This window comes from Sus scrofa, chromosome 4 (assembly GCF_000003025.6).
Source record: "Sus scrofa isolate TJ Tabasco breed Duroc chromosome 4, Sscrofa11.1, whole genome shotgun sequence".
Classification (NCBI taxonomy): domain Eukaryota; kingdom Metazoa; phylum Chordata; class Mammalia; order Artiodactyla; family Suidae; genus Sus; species Sus scrofa.
The window spans coordinates 91,571,504-91,590,215 of NC_010446.5; the positions used below are offsets into that span (position 1 = coordinate 91,571,504).

The 18,712-nt window shown below is 38.7% G+C and overlaps 1 protein-coding gene across 1 annotated transcript in view; it reads left to right on the plus strand.

The window, feature by feature from the left end:
* The window catches only part of SPTA1 (spectrin alpha, erythrocytic 1), a 66,588-nt gene continuing 49,842 nt past the window's right edge, over positions 1,967-18,712 (plus strand). The window contains exons 1-14 of the mRNA XM_005663219.3: positions 1,967-2,104; positions 3,419-3,658; positions 4,745-4,870; positions 6,508-6,648; positions 7,412-7,558; positions 9,382-9,515; positions 10,034-10,178; positions 12,009-12,163; positions 13,115-13,250; positions 13,356-13,457; positions 14,956-15,093; positions 15,667-15,777; positions 17,178-17,255; positions 17,436-17,591. Of these exons, the coding sequence (XP_005663276.2) occupies positions 3,422-3,658; positions 4,745-4,870; positions 6,508-6,648; positions 7,412-7,558; positions 9,382-9,515; positions 10,034-10,178; positions 12,009-12,163; positions 13,115-13,250; positions 13,356-13,457; positions 14,956-15,093; positions 15,667-15,777; positions 17,178-17,255; positions 17,436-17,591 (1,806 nt within the window). The 5' untranslated portion in view covers positions 1,967-2,104; positions 3,419-3,421. The remainder of the gene's footprint in view (positions 2,105-3,418; positions 3,659-4,744; positions 4,871-6,507; positions 6,649-7,411; positions 7,559-9,381; positions 9,516-10,033; positions 10,179-12,008; positions 12,164-13,114; positions 13,251-13,355; positions 13,458-14,955; positions 15,094-15,666; positions 15,778-17,177; positions 17,256-17,435; positions 17,592-18,712) is intronic.

The following is an 18,712-nucleotide window of genomic DNA, read 5'->3' on the forward strand; positions in this document are numbered from 1 at the left end:
TTCAGATTACATAGTTGTGTTTCTGGGTTGTGTTTGCATCATTGTTCAGTTTCAAATCCAGTGCACTTTCCATTAGCCCAAGCTCTCTTTCAATTTTAATTACATAGTTCATTGTATAAAGGAAATATCATTTTTAAAAAATTTTTATTTCTTTATATATACATATTTTTTCTACTGCACAGCATGGTGACCCAGTTACATATACATGTATACATTCTTTTTTCTCACCTTACATGTTTCATCATAATTGACTAGACAGAGTTCCCAGTGCTACACAGCAGGATCCCATTGCTAATCCATCCCGAAGGCAACATTCTGCATCTATGTACCCCATGGGTTTTGTTTTTCCTTATTCAGTACAGTAATACAAGATAGGTAAAATAAAAAAAATAACAAAATAAATAAGGAAAAGTGAGAGAAGATAATGGTAAGGGGGAAAAGAGTTTTATTTTTATCATAGGATTGTAACTTTAATGTATGTAGTTTTCCTCTTAGAGTTAAGGGACAAACAACTTTAGGGAACCTGAAGTGATAAGAATTAAAGTGGATACAGGTCATTGAAAACAGATTTTTCAATGTTTTCAAGTGACGATATTTAGTAATTTAACCTATTTGGGAAGCAAACATTGGAGACCTTTTAAAAGGAACTAATTCTGGAGAAATAAAAATACATTTGAAGACTAATAAAATGATGATGACCTCAATTCCCCATGAAAAATTAGTTTAACATTAACATTAATGTATTTTTCCCTGTTGGTAAATGAGCTGAGAAAGCTGAACTTCAAAAATTCCACAGTAAGCATATGAATTTTAGTGTTGCAAATTGGAGAGACTTTAGAATGTTTGGGTATAAAGCATCTCTTATAGTTTCTGAGTCCAGGGAAAGAAGATCTGATAATTGAGACTATATTCAGGCAAGCTGGGCAGTGCTGATTAAACTAGTGTGTGAAGGACAGTTCTGCCCAGTGCTGATAACCATGATCAAATGCAACAGCTCGCCAAGTTACTCCCACCCAATAAAACTTCTCTTTAATGAAGCTGTCTTTCATGTTGAACTCAAGCTTGCCTTGTATCCACTCAACACTCATTCATGCACAGGGCTACATGCAATATTAAAGATTGTACATGATTCTAAACCTCCACAATGTCTGTCATACATTCTTTACCTGAGTCCCTTCTACTCAAGGCCTCAAAAATTTGTGTGTCATGAAAAAAAGTATTACCATTTCTTTTTGGGGTGAGGACATTTAAGATCAACTCTTATAAATGTTCAATGTTTATTAGCTGTAAAAGAAATAAACAAGCATTTAATTTCATGTCCTCTGTTCCTTTTATTTAAATGATTAAGGGTAACGCTAAATCAGATTTTTTAAAACCCAATCTGTGAGGCCAGGAATAACATTTTCTTCTTATTTTAACAAAGGCTCTTCGGCAAGAATTAGGATGTTTTGTGGCTTAAAGTCTGTTAAAAATCTCTAGTTGGGTTTTGATAGAGTTGTTGAGTTGTAGTTCCTTAAGAGATATGTTGGAATAACCTCATGTATGCCCTGAGTTCTTGAAGTTCTTCACAGAGTATGAAGAATGGGCAACCCAGAATTCCTTCTTGATTTATAATTCTCAGCCATCAAATCTAAAACTAGTCAAAGAAACAAAATATAATCTTAACACTGTCTCCATCTTACACCCATGACTGTGTTTTTTTCCTACAAAATATTTGCTTTAATATATATATATATCTATATACACAGTCTGAATGAGAAGCTCTCACAGCCATAGTGCCCCAAACCACTGAGTCACCCAGCATCTGTGAAAGTCAGCAGCTGCTTCAGCTGAATCTGTCTCTAGAAGATAATGTAGATTGTTGTTGCTGGCAGGATTCTGGCCCAAGTAAGAAGCTTTTTTTTTTTTTTTTTTTTTTTTTTCGTCTTATCACATATGTAACATTTCCCTCAACTCTATTCCAATTAGATGAGACAATTACCGGTGAATTGTTTCTCTTTCTCTCTCATTGTCTCTCTCTCTTTGTCTCTCTCTCTTTTGGATACATTTTGTTTGGCTAGGTTTTTGACCTTTAGGAAAAGCAGAACACTTTCCAAAGGAAACCGTGAGTACAAAATTCTTTGCATTACGATTTGTTACTAACAGTATTAGGAAAGCTGTCTCCTCTGAGCTTTCTGTACTGTCTTCGATAGGATAAGCAGAATTGCTTCTTGATTCTTAAGAAGTAAGAAAGTAAAGAAAGTAAGAAGTAAAGTTTAACTCTTTTTTTAAATAAATATCTCATTTTAAACAATGACTTTGAGCTTGTGGCTCTACAGCACCAAAATCCAGCAATGATCTCTTTACATAGGTTCATATAGAGAACAACTAGGTAACTTGGAGAAAAATAACATACCATAAAGGTTTGAGTCTCCATAGAATGATTTAATTCTATAGCTAATCTAGTAAAGGCCACTCACTGAATAGCAATTACGTATAGGAGGAAGGAGAGTAAAATTTAAACGTTGTATTGAATATTTTGGCTGAGGTAAGCTAGGAAAAATTATGCTTGTATCCAGATGAATGAAAATGGGCCCTATAGAGATTTTGCTTGTTGTTGTCACAATAGGTTGGATTCCAGTACAGGAAAGTAACACTTTATGTTGTTTGACAGTATGATGCTTTGCAGTGCAAACGCCAGTTGCTAAGATGTTAATAATTTGAAATTTGATAAATGAGTGGCAGATGTGCTGAACTTTTGGTTTGCAGTTTTGTGTTTATGAATAAAGCAAATAGAGTAAAATATTGGTTATATTTTTAAGCAAGAAGAAAACAATTTTTCAAACTTTTGGGTATATCATTTGCCAAGTTAATTGCAAACCATTTTAATTTATTTATTAAATTAAGTTTATCATGACTAACACCTCTTAAGCTTTTTTCAAATTGAAGTATAGTTAATTTACAAGGCTGTGGTAATTTCTGGTGTACAACAAAGTGACCCAGTCAGACATATACACATAACACCTCTTAAGCTTTTGAAAGCAATCACATTATATTTCTTTATCTATTTGAAACTCAGTGCTAATTAACTTTTGCTAATTTAAACTTGACTCCCATTATTAGTCCAAATTAATTCTATTTATAGAACTTTATTAAGTTTATTAAATTTATTAATGTTGGCACAAATTAATGTGAAAAGTTGGAAAAGTGTTCTGAATGACTAAGAATTATGAGCCTAAGTTGTAGCTGTATACATAAATGTATATAAAGGTATTACATTTATATAAATTACTACAAGCTTTCAAACAATAGATTTTATAGGCTTAAAAATATCTGAACATAAGTCCAACATGAGTAAATCCCTTGAGACATATAAAATAACAAATATCCAACTAGAGATTTGAGAGCCAGCTATAGACAGAAGCTTTTTAACTTGCAGGCTATGGACAGTGGTGGACCAAAAGTGCTGGAAACAGCAGAAGAGATCCAGGAGAGGCGCCAAGAGGTGTTGAGCCGATATGGGAAGTTCAAGGAACAGGTTGCTGAGAGGGGTCAGAAGCTTGAAGATTCCTATCACTACCAAGTTTTCAAACGGGATGCAGATGACCTGAAGAAGTGGATCTTGGAGAAACTCAAAATTGCAGAAGACAAAAGCTATGAAGACCCAACTAACATACAGGTCACTCAGCTCCACTGACTTTTCCAGAGCAGATAAGATATCACATCCCTGAGATATGCAGGGAAGGAAACATTCTAATAGTGCAAGTGTACATCTGGTTAGCTATTGAGGAATGCTATTCTGGAAATATTAGACTTTAGGGACTGTAGTTTTCTCGCTAAATAGCCCATATCTTCAACTTCTTAAGCCTTAGTATCTTATTTACAAAGAACATCCTCAATAATGTTTTATAAATGTAATATTGATCTGGAGTTAAGCTATGGGCAAACACTGCCTGAGAATTCAAAGAATTTATGACACACTATGTGACATCAGTATTTGGGGATATTCAGGATGGCACTAAGGTGTAGAGACTTGAATGATCCTACAACTGGTTTTCACGCTCCTCAGAGTGATAAGGGTTAACAGGATTTTCCCCACATGGTTGTTCATGTCTCCTGTGAAGTCCAGAAGAGAGGTCTCAGGTGGAGAGGTTTGGTGGATGTCCTCACCCCTACTTGTATTACAGCAGGAAACATAGCTATGGTCAGACAAAAGCTTGCATGCCTGAAAGATGCAATTGATATCAGAGAGGGAGCACCTGGAACAAGAACAAAGTGTTATCTACTAAATGGATCAATTATAGAGGTCCACAAGAGCATAAACCTGGCATGTAAAAGCTTTCAGTTTAAAAAAAGCCATTGTTGTAATGATCATCTTCACTACTTTTAGAAGCACTTAGATCTTCTTTGCTGAAGAGCAGCAACTTTATGTTACATTATTTCATTTCCACAGAAGGCATTGGGACTTTAAAATAATATTTACTAGAAATTTCCCAAAGGCAGTGGGCACTGAAGAAAAACTTCCTCTATGGCCCCAGACTTTGAATCTGGGACCTTTTGAAGATCTATGTGCAGTGGTTCTGCCGTGACCACTTCTTTTAGGATATGACTCCTCCAGCCTCCAGCTCTGGTCATAGACTATCACTTAATCTAGGTTGGGAAACAACTAGTTCTACTTTCAAGAAAGAAAAGGAATAAAATGACCTCTTTATGGTACAGGGAGATTAGACGTCCTTAGCCATAAACTCTGATTTCTAATCTTCAGGGGAAATATCAGAAGCATGAATCCTTTGAAACAGAGGTACAAGCAAAATCAAGGGTCATTCCTGAGCTGGAAGAAATCAGGAGAGTCCGATTTACTGAGGGGCATGTTGCCCATGAGGACACCAAGGTAAATATATGGTAGGGCTCTGTAAGAGATGTTTTTGGTTGTTGATTATGTTATCAGAGTTTTAAGTGATTGCCTCAGGTATAAACTATGATATAACTGCCTTGGAACCATGGTTCTGCTTGTTATCTTTTACTCTGGTAGGGGCAGAACAAATGATGGGATGTCCTGGTGTTCCTTGGAGTAGGGAGAAAAAGCTGTCATTGGATACTTCATTCCTCTTTATGCCAATGAAGGATAACTTGGCTCAAGATCAAGCCCACTTCATCCCAGTTCCCCACTCCCATATGAACTGGGTTTCCCAAATGTCCATTCTAATTATTCCTTCTAACTTCAGGGTCCTTGTCCTTCAAACTCTAAACAAGGGATGCTCTTTCTTTGAATTGTCTCTGAAATCTTTCTCCTTGTGTCTGTGATGCCTCTTTCTCTTCACAGCACATGTGCTATGACTACTGTGTAGTACTCCAAACCCTCTCTTCCGTTCATTTAGGAAAAACAAAAACAAAAACCTCCTAAAATCCCTTGTCTTCCCTAAAACTTGCAGACTGAAGATAACAATCACTATGGAAGATAATTAATGAATTAGCTATTTTCTAACTTACATCATGTAATACCCAACATGTTTGTGTTGATTGAGTCAATTCAGGTTCTCTTTTGTATGCATGAACTTTTTACTATTTAAGTATTTTTAAAATTGTCAAAACAAATTTGTGCTCTCTATTGAAAAACTGGAGTTGTTTTCCCATATTTAACATAAACATTCTAGCTCATTTTCACTGTCAACAAACTATGGTCAGGGCATACAGACTTTAACCATAAGAACCTTTGTTAGAAAGAAGATTCTCTAACAAGAAAATCTCAAAATAATATTTGTGTTGTTTACAGCTTTGTATGCCACCAATCCCTATATTAATTAAAATATTGGACAAATATTTGAAATAAATCTTCAAATCTATTAGAATCACTGGGGCTATACCAGACTGTACCACTGCAGGAGAGTGAAATATAGTCCACATGCTACATGCTACTTTGAGCCATGAAGGAGTTGAGAAATACAAGATTCTTGAAGACATTATATGGATGACACCTTCAATTTTACAATATATATAAAACTTGGTCTTCTGAGTTAACCGGGTACCAAAGCCCGCAACTATATAATCTAAAAATTCTTATTGCGTTGGTGGCACTAATTTCCTTTATAGGTCAGAAATATTGTAACTCTTATCCTTTCTGACAATCAGTCCACACTAAACTTTTCCTATGCCTTTTTCTGTGCTTTGAACCCCCTCTGCCTGTCATTCTGCCTATCAAAATTTTACCTGTCCCTCAAGGTCTAATTCAAACGAGCACTCTCCCGTGAATTCTTATTCAGTCTTGTCTTATTGTTTATAATCACTTTATTCTCTAAAACCCCAAAACGCTATTAATTTTTTTCTCCTACTATGGAAGATCATGTCCGGCTTGGTTTAATAGCTATTCCCATACATATCCTATTTCCCCCTTTACATATTTGCTGAGCAATTAATACCTGAGTGAATGGGAGGAGGATTTTTACTTGGGTTCCTCTCTGTGCAAGTCTTCTGAGTCTGTACCTGTGGCAAAGCAGGTTCTGTGCCTGAGTGGTTTTACTTTTCCCAAAGGTCCTTCTGGAGGAACTGCACACCTTATGGAACAGGCTGCTGGAGTGGACTCAGCAGAAGGGCTCCCTGCTGCTGCAGGCCCTGAAGCTCCAGCAGTACTTGCAGGAGTGTGCTGACATCTTGGAGTGGATTGGAGACAAGGTACGGACATAGAACTTCCCATCCCTCTGCCCCAGGCATCTCATAGCAATTTAACACTGGCCATTCTTAAAGAAGTCAGGATATCTGTTCCTGGGCTTGGTTCCTTAGAAGAAAGAGAAATGTTTCCAAAGATTTAGGGTATTCCAGAAGTGGTTAACATCGAAGAGGGGTAATGACTCTGAAGATGGAGAAAGTAAGCCTTACACACAAACTTGTGCATTAAAAATGATGGTCTAGGCTTGTCCCCCTTCTACCTTCTGTGAGTTTTAACTCCTTGTCCTAGATTTTCCCATGCTGGGTCCAGGCTGAGAGCATTGCCGGCTCTTTCCTTAATCCTTTGCCTCTCAATACTTGTAACTATGTAGATTTCCATTTTTCTAAATACTTACAGAATAAAAACAGATGGTTAGGGCTGAAAATTTACACAAGCAAGTGCTTAGCATAAATCTTTTATAAATACTCAGGATGTTGAATTGAGTACAACCAAGATGAATTAATTTTTCATATTCCAAAATATAAAAGGGGCTTCCAGGGGCTTTTTCTATCAATGTCCCTGGTCTCTCTGAAGAATTATCCTGAATACCACTGACCCCTGGCCAAGGGGCCACCTTAGGAGATATACTCCTGCTTTTGGCTCTTTCCCAAAAGAGTATCCAAGTATCTCCTTCTGAGTTATCCTGGGAATGTGGGCAAGAGTTTTGGTATTTGACCTAGGAATTCCTAAGCCTTGGCTGGTGATTTAATAGACTTTTCTTTGATACAGGAGGCTATAGTGACATCAGAGGAGCTGGGTGAGGACTGGGAACGCACAGAGGTTTTACATAAGAAGTTTGAAGAATTCCAAGCGGATCTGGAAATTCGAAGGGGACGAGTGAATGGAGTGAACCAGTATGCTGATGAGTGTGTTGAGGTGAGGTGGGGAGCAATAGGGCCAATCCAGGGCAAGGGTTCCGATCTTCAGGAAGAATGTCTGGCCATAAGTAGATGATCCATGAAAGATATAGGATGTTGTCAGAAAATAAAGGCATACTATCCCTGGAGTAAGGTGCCCAGAGAAGCTTCTTCTCCTTTCTGAATTTATTCCTTGCCAGTCCATGGAAAGGGAGGCATGAGTGAGTAGTGAATATGTATCTGTATAAAGGAACTCAATCCACAATGACTGTGCATTGATTTATCAAGTTTATGAAGCACTCTTTCTTCATGAAGAAGAACCAGAACAAAGTAGTAAAGAATATATAATAATAATGGGCTATCATAATATATATGATATCATCAAACTAATTTTTTTATGTGTGAAGGGGAAGGGAAAAGGAGGCAGATATACTTTCATTTACTTAAGAAAGTGCTTAAATGAGTTTTTGATATCTGAGCAGACAAACACTTAGTGTATGAATAAATAACCCTAGCATATGCATGAACTGCAAAGCCTTGATTTTACAGGTACATGAAGGAATTAGAAACTCTAATAATTGGCTATGATGCTTTCCCATTTAATGTTTCATTATCACTATAGCTCTGTAATGGGAATGATGTTTCTGTATTAATAGAACCAAGATTTCAGGGTGATTGGCTACTGAAGTAAGGAAAATAACCTAATTCTTGATTTTGTTCCAGGCTACATTTCCAACAGTCTCTCAATTTTCTCCCTCTACCACCATTTACTTATTGTGGAGATTTTTCAGTTATCTATTACTATCTACAAAACCACCACAAAACTTAGAACACAAACATTTCATTTTTTTTTTTTTCATGGTTCAATGAGCTAGACTCACTGATTCATGATTCAGTGATCCGCTGCTCAGCTGGGCTGTTCTCCAGATCTCACCTGATATTCTTAAGTGCCTGCTGTTATGCAAGCAGCTCAGTTGGGGTGAAGGATCTAAAATGGCCTTGCTCCCATGTCTGGGAATTTGGCAAGGATAATAAAGGCTTTCTCCATATGATCTCTCATCTTTCAGTATACTATGCTTTTTTTGTGTGTGTGTTCCAAAAAGTAAAAACCAGAAACTGAAAGGCCTCTTAAAGCCTCAGTGCTGGGGCTCATCAAATAAAATTTCTATTGGTAAGCAAGGAAGGAGAAGTGGGAAATTTCTCTCTGAAGAGGCTTTAAAATGAGAATGGAAATGGGAATAAATAGGGATAGGAAGAGTAGGGAGACTTGGGCATATGGAAACTACTCGAAATTTCCAAGTATCAAAAGGAGCTGATGCTACTAGGTTAACCTAGTATTTATAAATCTCATTGCTTCAGGTAGTTTGCAAAAATGTATATTTTATGCAAAATTAAATTTATCTACATGTCTGCATAATTCTGGGAAGAGGTAAATAGCTCTCAGTAGATTCTCAAAGGTGTCAGGACCCCAAAAGAGCTAAGACTCACAGAGTTAGTTTTGAAAAATTAAAGGGAATTTTCTCTTCTTTTCCTTCGTTTCCAGGATTTTGAGGGGATTTAGCACGCATCCTCATGATGTAGTTCTGAAAATAATGAGTTTGGACTAATTAAGCAAATTAGTAGGATAATTCAGTGCGGTGGGCAGAAGATGCAATAGCTGGTGGGTTGGTTTTCTAGATTTTGGTGGTGTGGATCAAGTAAGAGTTAAGGAACCGGGCTAAGGTGAGGCGCAATATCTGGCTAAATGGCTGTTCCCCACTTCTGACAAAGTGTGAACTGGAATGAAATGAGAAATATTTAAATGACTTTTTGCACTAGTCCAGCATTGGCTTCCTCCCACAGGAAAATCATCCTAAGCTGCCCCTGATTCAGTCAAGACGGGAGGAAGTGAATGAAGCCTGGGAGCGTCTCAATAAGCTGGCTTCCCAACGACAGAAATCACTGTCCAGTGTTGCAGACCTCCAGCGATTCAAAAGGTAAGAATGTGACCACGGAATTATAGGAAACTCTGCAATAGCACCCTGGTATTTGTTAGCCTCTGACTCTTCTTAACAATGAGTGGCTGATATCTCAGACCAAAGAAAACCATGAGCTTGCCTTTAGGACAACAAGTGAGAGTAGTTAAGAAAATTGTGACCCACTCTTAGTAATGTTTGTGGTGGTGACCGGAGCTTAAAGCAATAAAAATAAGGGATGCTCTGCAGGGGCAAGGAAAGCAGATTAAGAGGCCATAGAGAGTGGAAGGTGGAATTGGGAAGAAGAAGGACATTTGTGAAGTGCTGACCCAGATATGGGAAGCATATCTGGAGGTCAGTTGCCAGGATGCCCAAGTCTCTACCTCTCCATGGAAAGTTCTTCACATTACTTTCTTGCTAGGGTGTGGGAGGACAAGGTAATTGCTGCGTGGGTGAACTAGGCTGGTCCTTGCTGTGTGCTGTTTTCCCTGGAATTCCTGCCTTCTTCCTTTGTTGGAGCTCATGTGGATGTCTGGCAGGGATGTGACTGAAGCCATCCAGTGGATCAAGGAGAAAGAGCCTCAGCTCACCTCCGAGGACTATGGCAAAGACCTTTTTACCTCCGAGGCACTGTTTCACAGTCACAAGGGACTCGAGAGGAACCTTGCAGTCATGGATGACAAGGTAAGTCCGTCAGAGGAATAGCTGACCCCTAGAGTTAGAAGAGGCGTTTGGTGTTCATTGCGTCTCTCTAGGACATAGCAAATCCACTATTTCAATGAAGGAGAAAGTCTTTGGTCCTTGAATATAACTCCTCATTCTTGTTCATAACTTGTATAATATTGAATATCCCTCATTTTTATTTAAATATACATATTTTTATATTCTCATGCTTTTTTCCCCCTTTTTTTGGCCACCCTGTGGCATATGAGGTTCCCTGGCCAGGGATCAGATTCGAGCCACAGTTGCAACCTATGCCACAGCTGCAGCAACCCTGGACCCTTAACTGACTGTGTCAGGCTGGGGATCAAACCTGTGTCTCAGCATTCCAGAGATGTTGCCTATCCTGTTGTGCCACAGTGGGAACTCTGCATGCTTTTTGTAACATATTTCATGATTGAAAACCAAAAAAAAAAAAAAAAAAAAAAAAAAGCTTCAAGAATGGTTTCCTAGAGTTCCCTCATGGTTCATTGAGTTAAGGATCTGCTATTGTCACTGCTACAGCTTGGGTCACTTCTGTGGCAAGGGTTCAATCCCAGGCCAGGGAACTTCTGTATGCTGGGGTGCAGCTAAAAAGAAGAAAACACAAATGGTTTCCTAATCTCAGTCAGTGACCCATGGCCAGAGAGGTTTTTTTAATCTAACCACACTTTGTCCCATTGTAGCTAGATCATTTCTTTTTGTCCCTTGCTTAGTAGAAAAGAGAAGAAATTTCTTCCCATTTTATAAGAAACCCAGACACTTCCAGCATATTACTAAGCCCATCATTGGGTTTTCTTCCTGGTGTACAGGAAGACGTAGGCATTCTAGAACTTGGGGCAATCCTGTGTTCCTGAATGATTCCCATCCCTCCTTCTTGCCCTCACAACTTTAACCATAACAAACCAATCACTCCTGAGCATCCAAAGAGGAATCAGCCCACAGGAAGATCCTACTTGCTGTGCTTTATTGGCAGCTCTGTCCCTGTGTCCAATTTCTGAAAATTGCTTCACCATTCTGCTTTTTTCATTCTTGCTCATTTTTTTGTCCTTGGTCTTTAATTCTGATAATGAATAATAAAATACCATGATTTGATGAACAATGATAATGAAAGCTCAAATCCTAAACAACAATCCTAATTATAGCTGAGTATAATAGGAGGACTAATGGTAACATGTGGAATTTGCTCTAGTAACCCTGCTTCTCAGGAATTGTGGTCAAAACAGCCTGGCACTACTGGAATTTTCTCAGCATAAATTTTCTTAGGCAGAAATGTCTTTCTGATTCCCACAATAATATTTATGGCAGCAGTATAAAGGGTAATGAAGGACAGAGATAGGTCTAAACCTTGCTTCCAACAATGACTAGCTGAGAGACCTCCAGCAGATAAAATACTCTGTATCTCCGTTTTCACATAGAAGGAAAATAAGAATAACATCTGCCTCATAGTCTCATTAAAAGAAATGGTAAAACAAGAAAATGTATGTAATGTGCTTAGCACAATGAAAGAAAAAAAGGGGCCAGGAAATAATCATTGTTAATATAGTTACATGAGTATATTAATATAAATATATCTGTGTAAATGCAATAATCAATTATTCTTTTCCATATGATTATTATATTACATCCCTCCCATAAGACTTTGCCAGGAAGACCAGCATGCTCAGAGTTCTCGCTGGGTTTCTTTTTCTTTTTTTATTATATAGGTTTCAGATGTACAGCATTATAATTAGACATCTACATTTACAAAAAGTTGCTATCCATCACCTTCCAGCTGACCTACTTTCACCACTAGGTTTCTCTTTCATTCCAAAGGTGAAGGAGTTATGTGCCAAAGCAGACAAGCTGAAGCTTTCCCATCCTTCAGATGCAGATCAGATCCAGCAGATGAAAGAGGATCTGGTCTCCAACTGGGAGCACATTCGCACCTTGGCTACCAGAAGATATGAAAAGCTGCAGGCTTCTTATTGGTGAGAAATCCTTCTTCTCTATTGCATTCCCTATCTCTATAGGGTTCAGGTATAATATCAAAAGCAGAAATAAAAGAGTGAAAGGACTAAAATAATGAGTGACCCAGCCCTCCTGCCTGCTCACTAGAGGCAAAAGAAATTTTAATTTGTCAGGATAAGTCCTTTGCAGGTTGATGTAATGCTCAGCATGACATCTCCTTTCACCTGCACCCTTTCTCTCTTCCTGTTTCTGCAGTTGTAGGAAGCTATGAAGTGGCCCTGTGGAGCTGAAAAAGTATCTGAAGAAACATGTCAAAATCTTAGCCCTAGCTAAGGAACTGGAATTAATTTTGAAGCTGAAGAGCATAAAATAAGTCTTGAATTATTTCCTGAATGTGGGTTAGCTTACAAAAAAACCGAGGCATCATTCCATAGTTGATTTTTAAGATTCTTAAACACCAGAAAATAGTGTTTGTCTTATTGTTAGGATTTAAAATCAAACAGTGAGCTATTAATTTTTTGAATAGGTAACTTTTTTGGTGCATTTCGTTTTTATTAATTTGGTCAAGGGTGAGCTAAGATAAACGAGAGCTCCTAACACTAACTCTAGTTGTCCCTTATAATAAGGTTATTCCTGTTGTTTATGTTATATGCTTATTCATTAGCCTCCTTGTGTGTACTTCACTACAAGTGCCTCTGGGGCAGGTGTGACTTTGGGATGTTGGAGATGTAATGCCCAGATGCCTCACTCATACAATGACACATCTACCCTAGAAGTATACAACCTGGAGTGAAGGATTTAAAACCTGCAGCACTAAAGGAGCAGAAGTACATCAGAGGAACTGGAGTGGCAGGATTAGGGCAAGGGGCATGTTGTACATCTTAGCCCATCCCAACCCCAACTCTTCATTCAAAGTTCATTTCCATCTGGTTTCTCCTTCCTGTCTTTCTTTTCCCTTATCTTTCCCACAGGTACCAGCGGTTTTTATCCGACTATGATGAGCTCTCAGGCTGGATGAAGGAGAAGACTGCTCTGATCAATGCTGATGAGCTGCCCACAGATGTAGCTGGTGGTGAAGCCCTACTGGACAGACATCAGCAGCATAAGGTACAGACAAAAGCCCCTCTGCCCCTGTCAGAGGAAGAGGGAAGTGCCAGCAATGCCAGAAGGTTTCTTGCTGCATTTTAAGGCATTTTTGTCTTGTGGCCACAGCATGAGATCGACTCTTATGATGACCGATTTCAATCTGCTCATGAGACCGGCCAAGCCCTGCTGGATGCCAATCATGAAGCATCTGATGAAGTTATGGAAAAGGTAATCTAGCTTTTAAATCTCACAGAGTCTGTGAAATTTAGACACATATTCAGTCTTCACTTACTCTCAGACTAACATGCTCATCTCTGAACGGAAGGAGGATAGACGTCATAAACATCTTAAAAGGGGCCTGAATGTCGCACTCCTTCCTTCACATGTTGCTTTAGCAATTTGAGCCATTTGAAAATCTCAGGACTTGATGTGGGCTTCCTCACCTCTGAGACTTTACTTGATCAACTAATTTCATCACCTATCTCCTACCTAATTTGAAACCTTCACACGATCTTGCCTTGTCACATGTGCTCCTTTGTAGCATTTTCCAACACTCATCTGTAGATTGTAAATTCTCTGAGGATTGCAGCTTATTCATCTTTGGGTTCTCTAAGGTACCTTGCATGGTGCCTGGCACATGGCTGTCTTCCTTCTCTCCTTGACACAACTTCAAATCAAACTGATTTTCCTGTACCTATGTTTCTCAAATCCACATTGAACATCAAGAAAGCTTTAAATACTCAGAATTCCACTGAGTGAAGAATCAGGTTTGCCATGATCCTAACCTCCTGGATCCCAGGGGACCACCTCAACCCTGTGATCCCTGAGAAATCTGGCTCCAGTCACAGAGTCACAAGAACTCCTTGAGATGGTAACTGAAATAGGATTTATAGGCTCTTCTCATCTCAGTGGATTCTAAACTCAGCCTCCACTGCTTTATGATGAAGGATGAGATGACCACATTTTTAATTTGCCAAGATTCAGTGAGAAAATTATAATATGCATTTTTATTTTTAATGATTTTCTACCAAAGGAATAGTGGGACCTGAACTCCTCGAAAACTTACCTATTATCCTGGAATTCTGAGAGTTTGTACTGTCTTTTTAATGGAGTTTTCATAGCAGCTGTTTTAATAAGCTAGTATCTCTTGGGCAGATGCTTGGGTGAAAAAGAAAGGCTTTTATGTGGTTGAGGGTGTCATTTTTCTCTTTTCTTGATGGTTCTTATTTGCTTTTAGAATTGAATGCAGACTTCTCAACCTGATAATTTAAGTGTCCTTTAAACTTAAGTTTCATGGAATGTCTACCATTTTAGACTCTGCAGTTTTCTCTGGAGCGTTTTGTATGATCTAGCAATTACTCGGAGTAATTACTTGCTTGTGATGTTATGTCCTCCTACAATCCTGAGCCCCACCTTCCTACCCCCTAAATCTTTGTCTGATACAATACTTTATATAGTTTACACCCTGGTTCTTCCAATCAGAATTAATCTTTTCTTCTGTATTTATATGAATTAAGCGTGTTGTACCTTTTGTATGGTATTTATTCCATTTTTCACATACTAACAGTTATTCACTTAGATGTTAATGCCTTAAGGGAAAAGCCCATTTCCCATTCATTTTTGTATCTTTCAAAAGGCCATGTACATTTATTAGATGCTCAGTAAATGTAGCATAAAGTATATTAATTAAATATCTTACTGGTTCATTATCTCTTCATTTCCAAAGATGAACATACTTGTTCACACCCGGGCCGCCCTGCTAGAGCTGTGGAACAGACGTCAGCAGCAGTATGAGCAGTGCCTGAACCTGCACCTCTTCTACCGTGACAGTGAGCAAGTGGACAGCTGGATGAGTAGACAAGAGGTAACAAGAGGGGCTCAGCAAGTGTCCAGAAACCATTTCTCCCACTCCTCATGTATTACTATCAGCACCTTCGCAACCACTTCTGTTTCCCTGGGAACTGGAGAGTGAGCCACAAGGAGAAAAGATTGACCCTCTCTGTGAGGCTCTTGCAATTCCCTCATGGACAAATGCACAAAAAAATACCTGAATGCAAAGTGGAAAGGCTTTAAGCTCTACTGAATGTATGGCAAAATGAATATTCAATAGTTAAGGTGTCAGGAAGAAAAAGGTGATTAGTCAGGCAGGGGTAACCTGAGATTTCCTGGAGGAGGTGAGTGGTCCTCCTGGGGCAGCTGTGGGATCTCAGAATGGTGCCTAGATTGGCTGGGACAGACATGGAGACCAAGATGATAATGTATGAGAGGATTGTGAAGGGAGTCTGAAGCTCCTACTGTTTGAGGTTAGTCTCTTCCTCTCCTATCTTTGTGCTAATTTCCACCTTGCTCTCCACTCCACTCCCCTCCTTCTTGACTCCAAAGGGAAGCTTTCTCACCAGTGAGGCACAGCTGGGATGTGTCTTTCTGTCTTCTGCAGGCCTTCCTGGAAAATGAGGACCTGGGAAATTCCTTGGGGAGTGTAGAAGCACTTCTTCAGAAGCATGATGACTTTGAGGAAGCCTTTACTGCTCAGGAAGAAAAGATCACAGTAAGAAATGGGCCATGGTTTGGGCATTGCTTCACATTTGTATGTAGCATCTCCTACAGTATCAATCCTTAGAATTACCCATAACTATCATACAGTTAACAGGAGGGTGGTTCTTAAAAGAGAAAATATCCAGAAAAATACTCATTTTTATCACACTATTTCTTATTCTAAAAAGCATATTTATGTTTTTTTGTTGTTTGTTTGCTTTCTTGCTTTTTTGCTTTTTTAGGGCTGCATCTGCAGCATATAGAATTTCCCTGGCTAGGGGTCAATCAGAGCTATAGCTGCCAGCCTACACCCCAGCCACAGCAAAGTGAGATCTGAGCTGCATGGAGCCGTATCTTCAACCTACACCACGACTCACAGCAACAATGTCAGATCCTTAACACACTGAGCAAGGCTGGGGATAGAACCCACATCCTCACGGATACTAGTTGGGTTTGTAAGCTGCTAAGCCATAACCTCTTTGATGATACCTAAGTAGTATCTATTTTTTTTCCTGCATATCTTCATTTATGTGTTTCTCACTTGATACTACTACAGTTTTCCTGTGAATTTTAAGTTAACAATGTCCTAGAAACCGGTTAAAACATAAGAAAGTTTCAAAGAAGTGTGAGGAAGGCTTTATTTGTTCAGAATACTGTGTGTCTTTGGTTGTGTCCTAAGACAGTGTTGGCTTTAACCTCATGCTCAGGCATATGTGCCACCACCACCAGCAACAAAAACAACAATAAAATTTTAAGTCTTCTCTGTTAACCTTCAGTAAATACGGAGCTTAACATGGTCCCTTACTTATCCATATGCTTGATCCTCATGGGTAAAAGTAACAGTGTAAAATAAATTATTGTTTACAAAACACTATCATTTATTTTAGATCATTTTCCTAGTCCCAAGCAATTAATCCATCCTGAGATCTAGTAATCCTGGGAGTTCATGAATGAATATGAGTGAAAATTCATCTCTGTAATTTCTGACTCCATACCCCACGTAGCTAGAGATGTAGGTATAGACGTAAGTGTACATGATATAAGATGGAAGGATAGACAGATTGATAGAAAGACAATAGACTGATTGAGACTGGCCATTGGACATGGCTATACCACTAGTGCTCCCTCTTAAAAATTTAAGAATAGATCAAATATTCACCTTGTAGCGACATCAGCATTCATTTACTGTAACCTAGATTTTAAATATATTGTGGCATGGAGAAGGTAATTAGCCTGCCTGAGATATACATTTGAAAATACAATTTGTAACCGGAATCAGAAGTAGGACCCAGACCATCTGATTCTGAAACTTTTCCTCTTCCTACATTGTCATGCTTCCTCTTTAAATGGCTAGCCAAACTGTGGCCACTTACTCAGTGGTTAGTAAGCAAAAACCACTTTTTTTCTTTTCAGACCTTAGATGAGACTGCAACCAAACTGATTGATGATCATCACTATGATTCAAAGAACATTGCTGCTATCCGGGATGAGGTATGTCCAAGGTCCCAGATGTGTAGCTGCCTGTGCACTGGGATCAAGGGAAATGTTGGAACATGATGACCAAGGTACTAGTGAATCTCATGTATCTCATGTATCCATATTTGATATTCCTGATAAAGTTTGCTTATGTCTTTTTTTTTTTTTTTTTTTTTTTTTTTTTTTTTTTTGCAGCTGTTGGCCCGACAGGATGCTTTACGTAAAAGGGCTGCCACTCGACGCAAATTGCTGGAGGATTCCTTTCTTCTGCAGCAACTGTATCAGGACTCAGATGACCTAAAGAACTGGATCAACAAGAAGAAAAAGTTGGCAGATGATGAAGATTATAAGGTAGGCAGGATTTGCAGACCCTAGACATACTCATCGGGATTTAATTTCATGGAATTAAAATCTTGGAACTGAAAGGACAGTATTATTCATCTGGTGAGCCTCATTTCATAGATGAGGAGTCAGAGTCTCAGAGAAGGGCAGTGACTCCTCCAAGGCTATATATTTAGCTAAGAGTCTAGTTTCTGGTTTTCCTACATCCTGTTTCTCATCACCCCTTTTCTCCAACACAGTTTCCAGTGGTCCTTAGTAGAATGGGGGAAAGGAGGAACTGCTCCTTATTTAGCTATTTATCTCCTGCTCCCCTCTACACCCTTACAGGAGGAAAATATTGTGTCTATTTTTTTTTTTCTTTTCAGGCCTGCACCTGTGATATATGGAAGTTCCCAGGCTAGGGGCTGAATCAGAGCTGTAGCTCCCAGCCTACGCTACAGCCACAGCGATGCCAGATCTGAGCCACCACATCTGTGACCTACATTATAGCTCACAGCAATGCCAGACCCTTAACTCACTGAGTGAGGGCAGGGATCAAATCAACATCCTCATGGATGCTAGTCTGGTTCATAGCCCACTGAGTCATAATGGGAACTCCTGTTGTGTCTAATCTTAGTGTACATTCAAGCTACTTGGAACTCAAAAGTAACCTAAGGGTTGGGTATAGTATAGACTTACACAGTTTTGTAGTTGGAAAGGAACAACTCCTTATGTTACAGATGAAGAAATCGTGGATCTGAATTGTTAGTCAATTATTTAGGAGGCAGTTTAATGTAGGAGTTAAAAGCATGAATTCTTTCCTGGAGAGGGTGAAAAATTGGCTTGAATTCTCTTCTTCTCCTGTTTTAGTTTGTGTAACTTTAAAAAATTCCTGAATTATCTTTCAAGGTTTCATTACCTTGGGGTTGTATAAAACACATTTTTTTTTCACTCATAATATAAACTATCATACACACATATATATACTCACAAATTTTTGCATTTATAATCATCTAGAATTAGTCTCTTGATCTCTAGGCCAGTATCTATTCACAGTATTTACTTTCTAGATATCATTTAATAAATGTATACCTCTTAGATGTATACCTCTCATCCTTTTGTTCTTATACTTTTATAGAAGTTTGGGCATC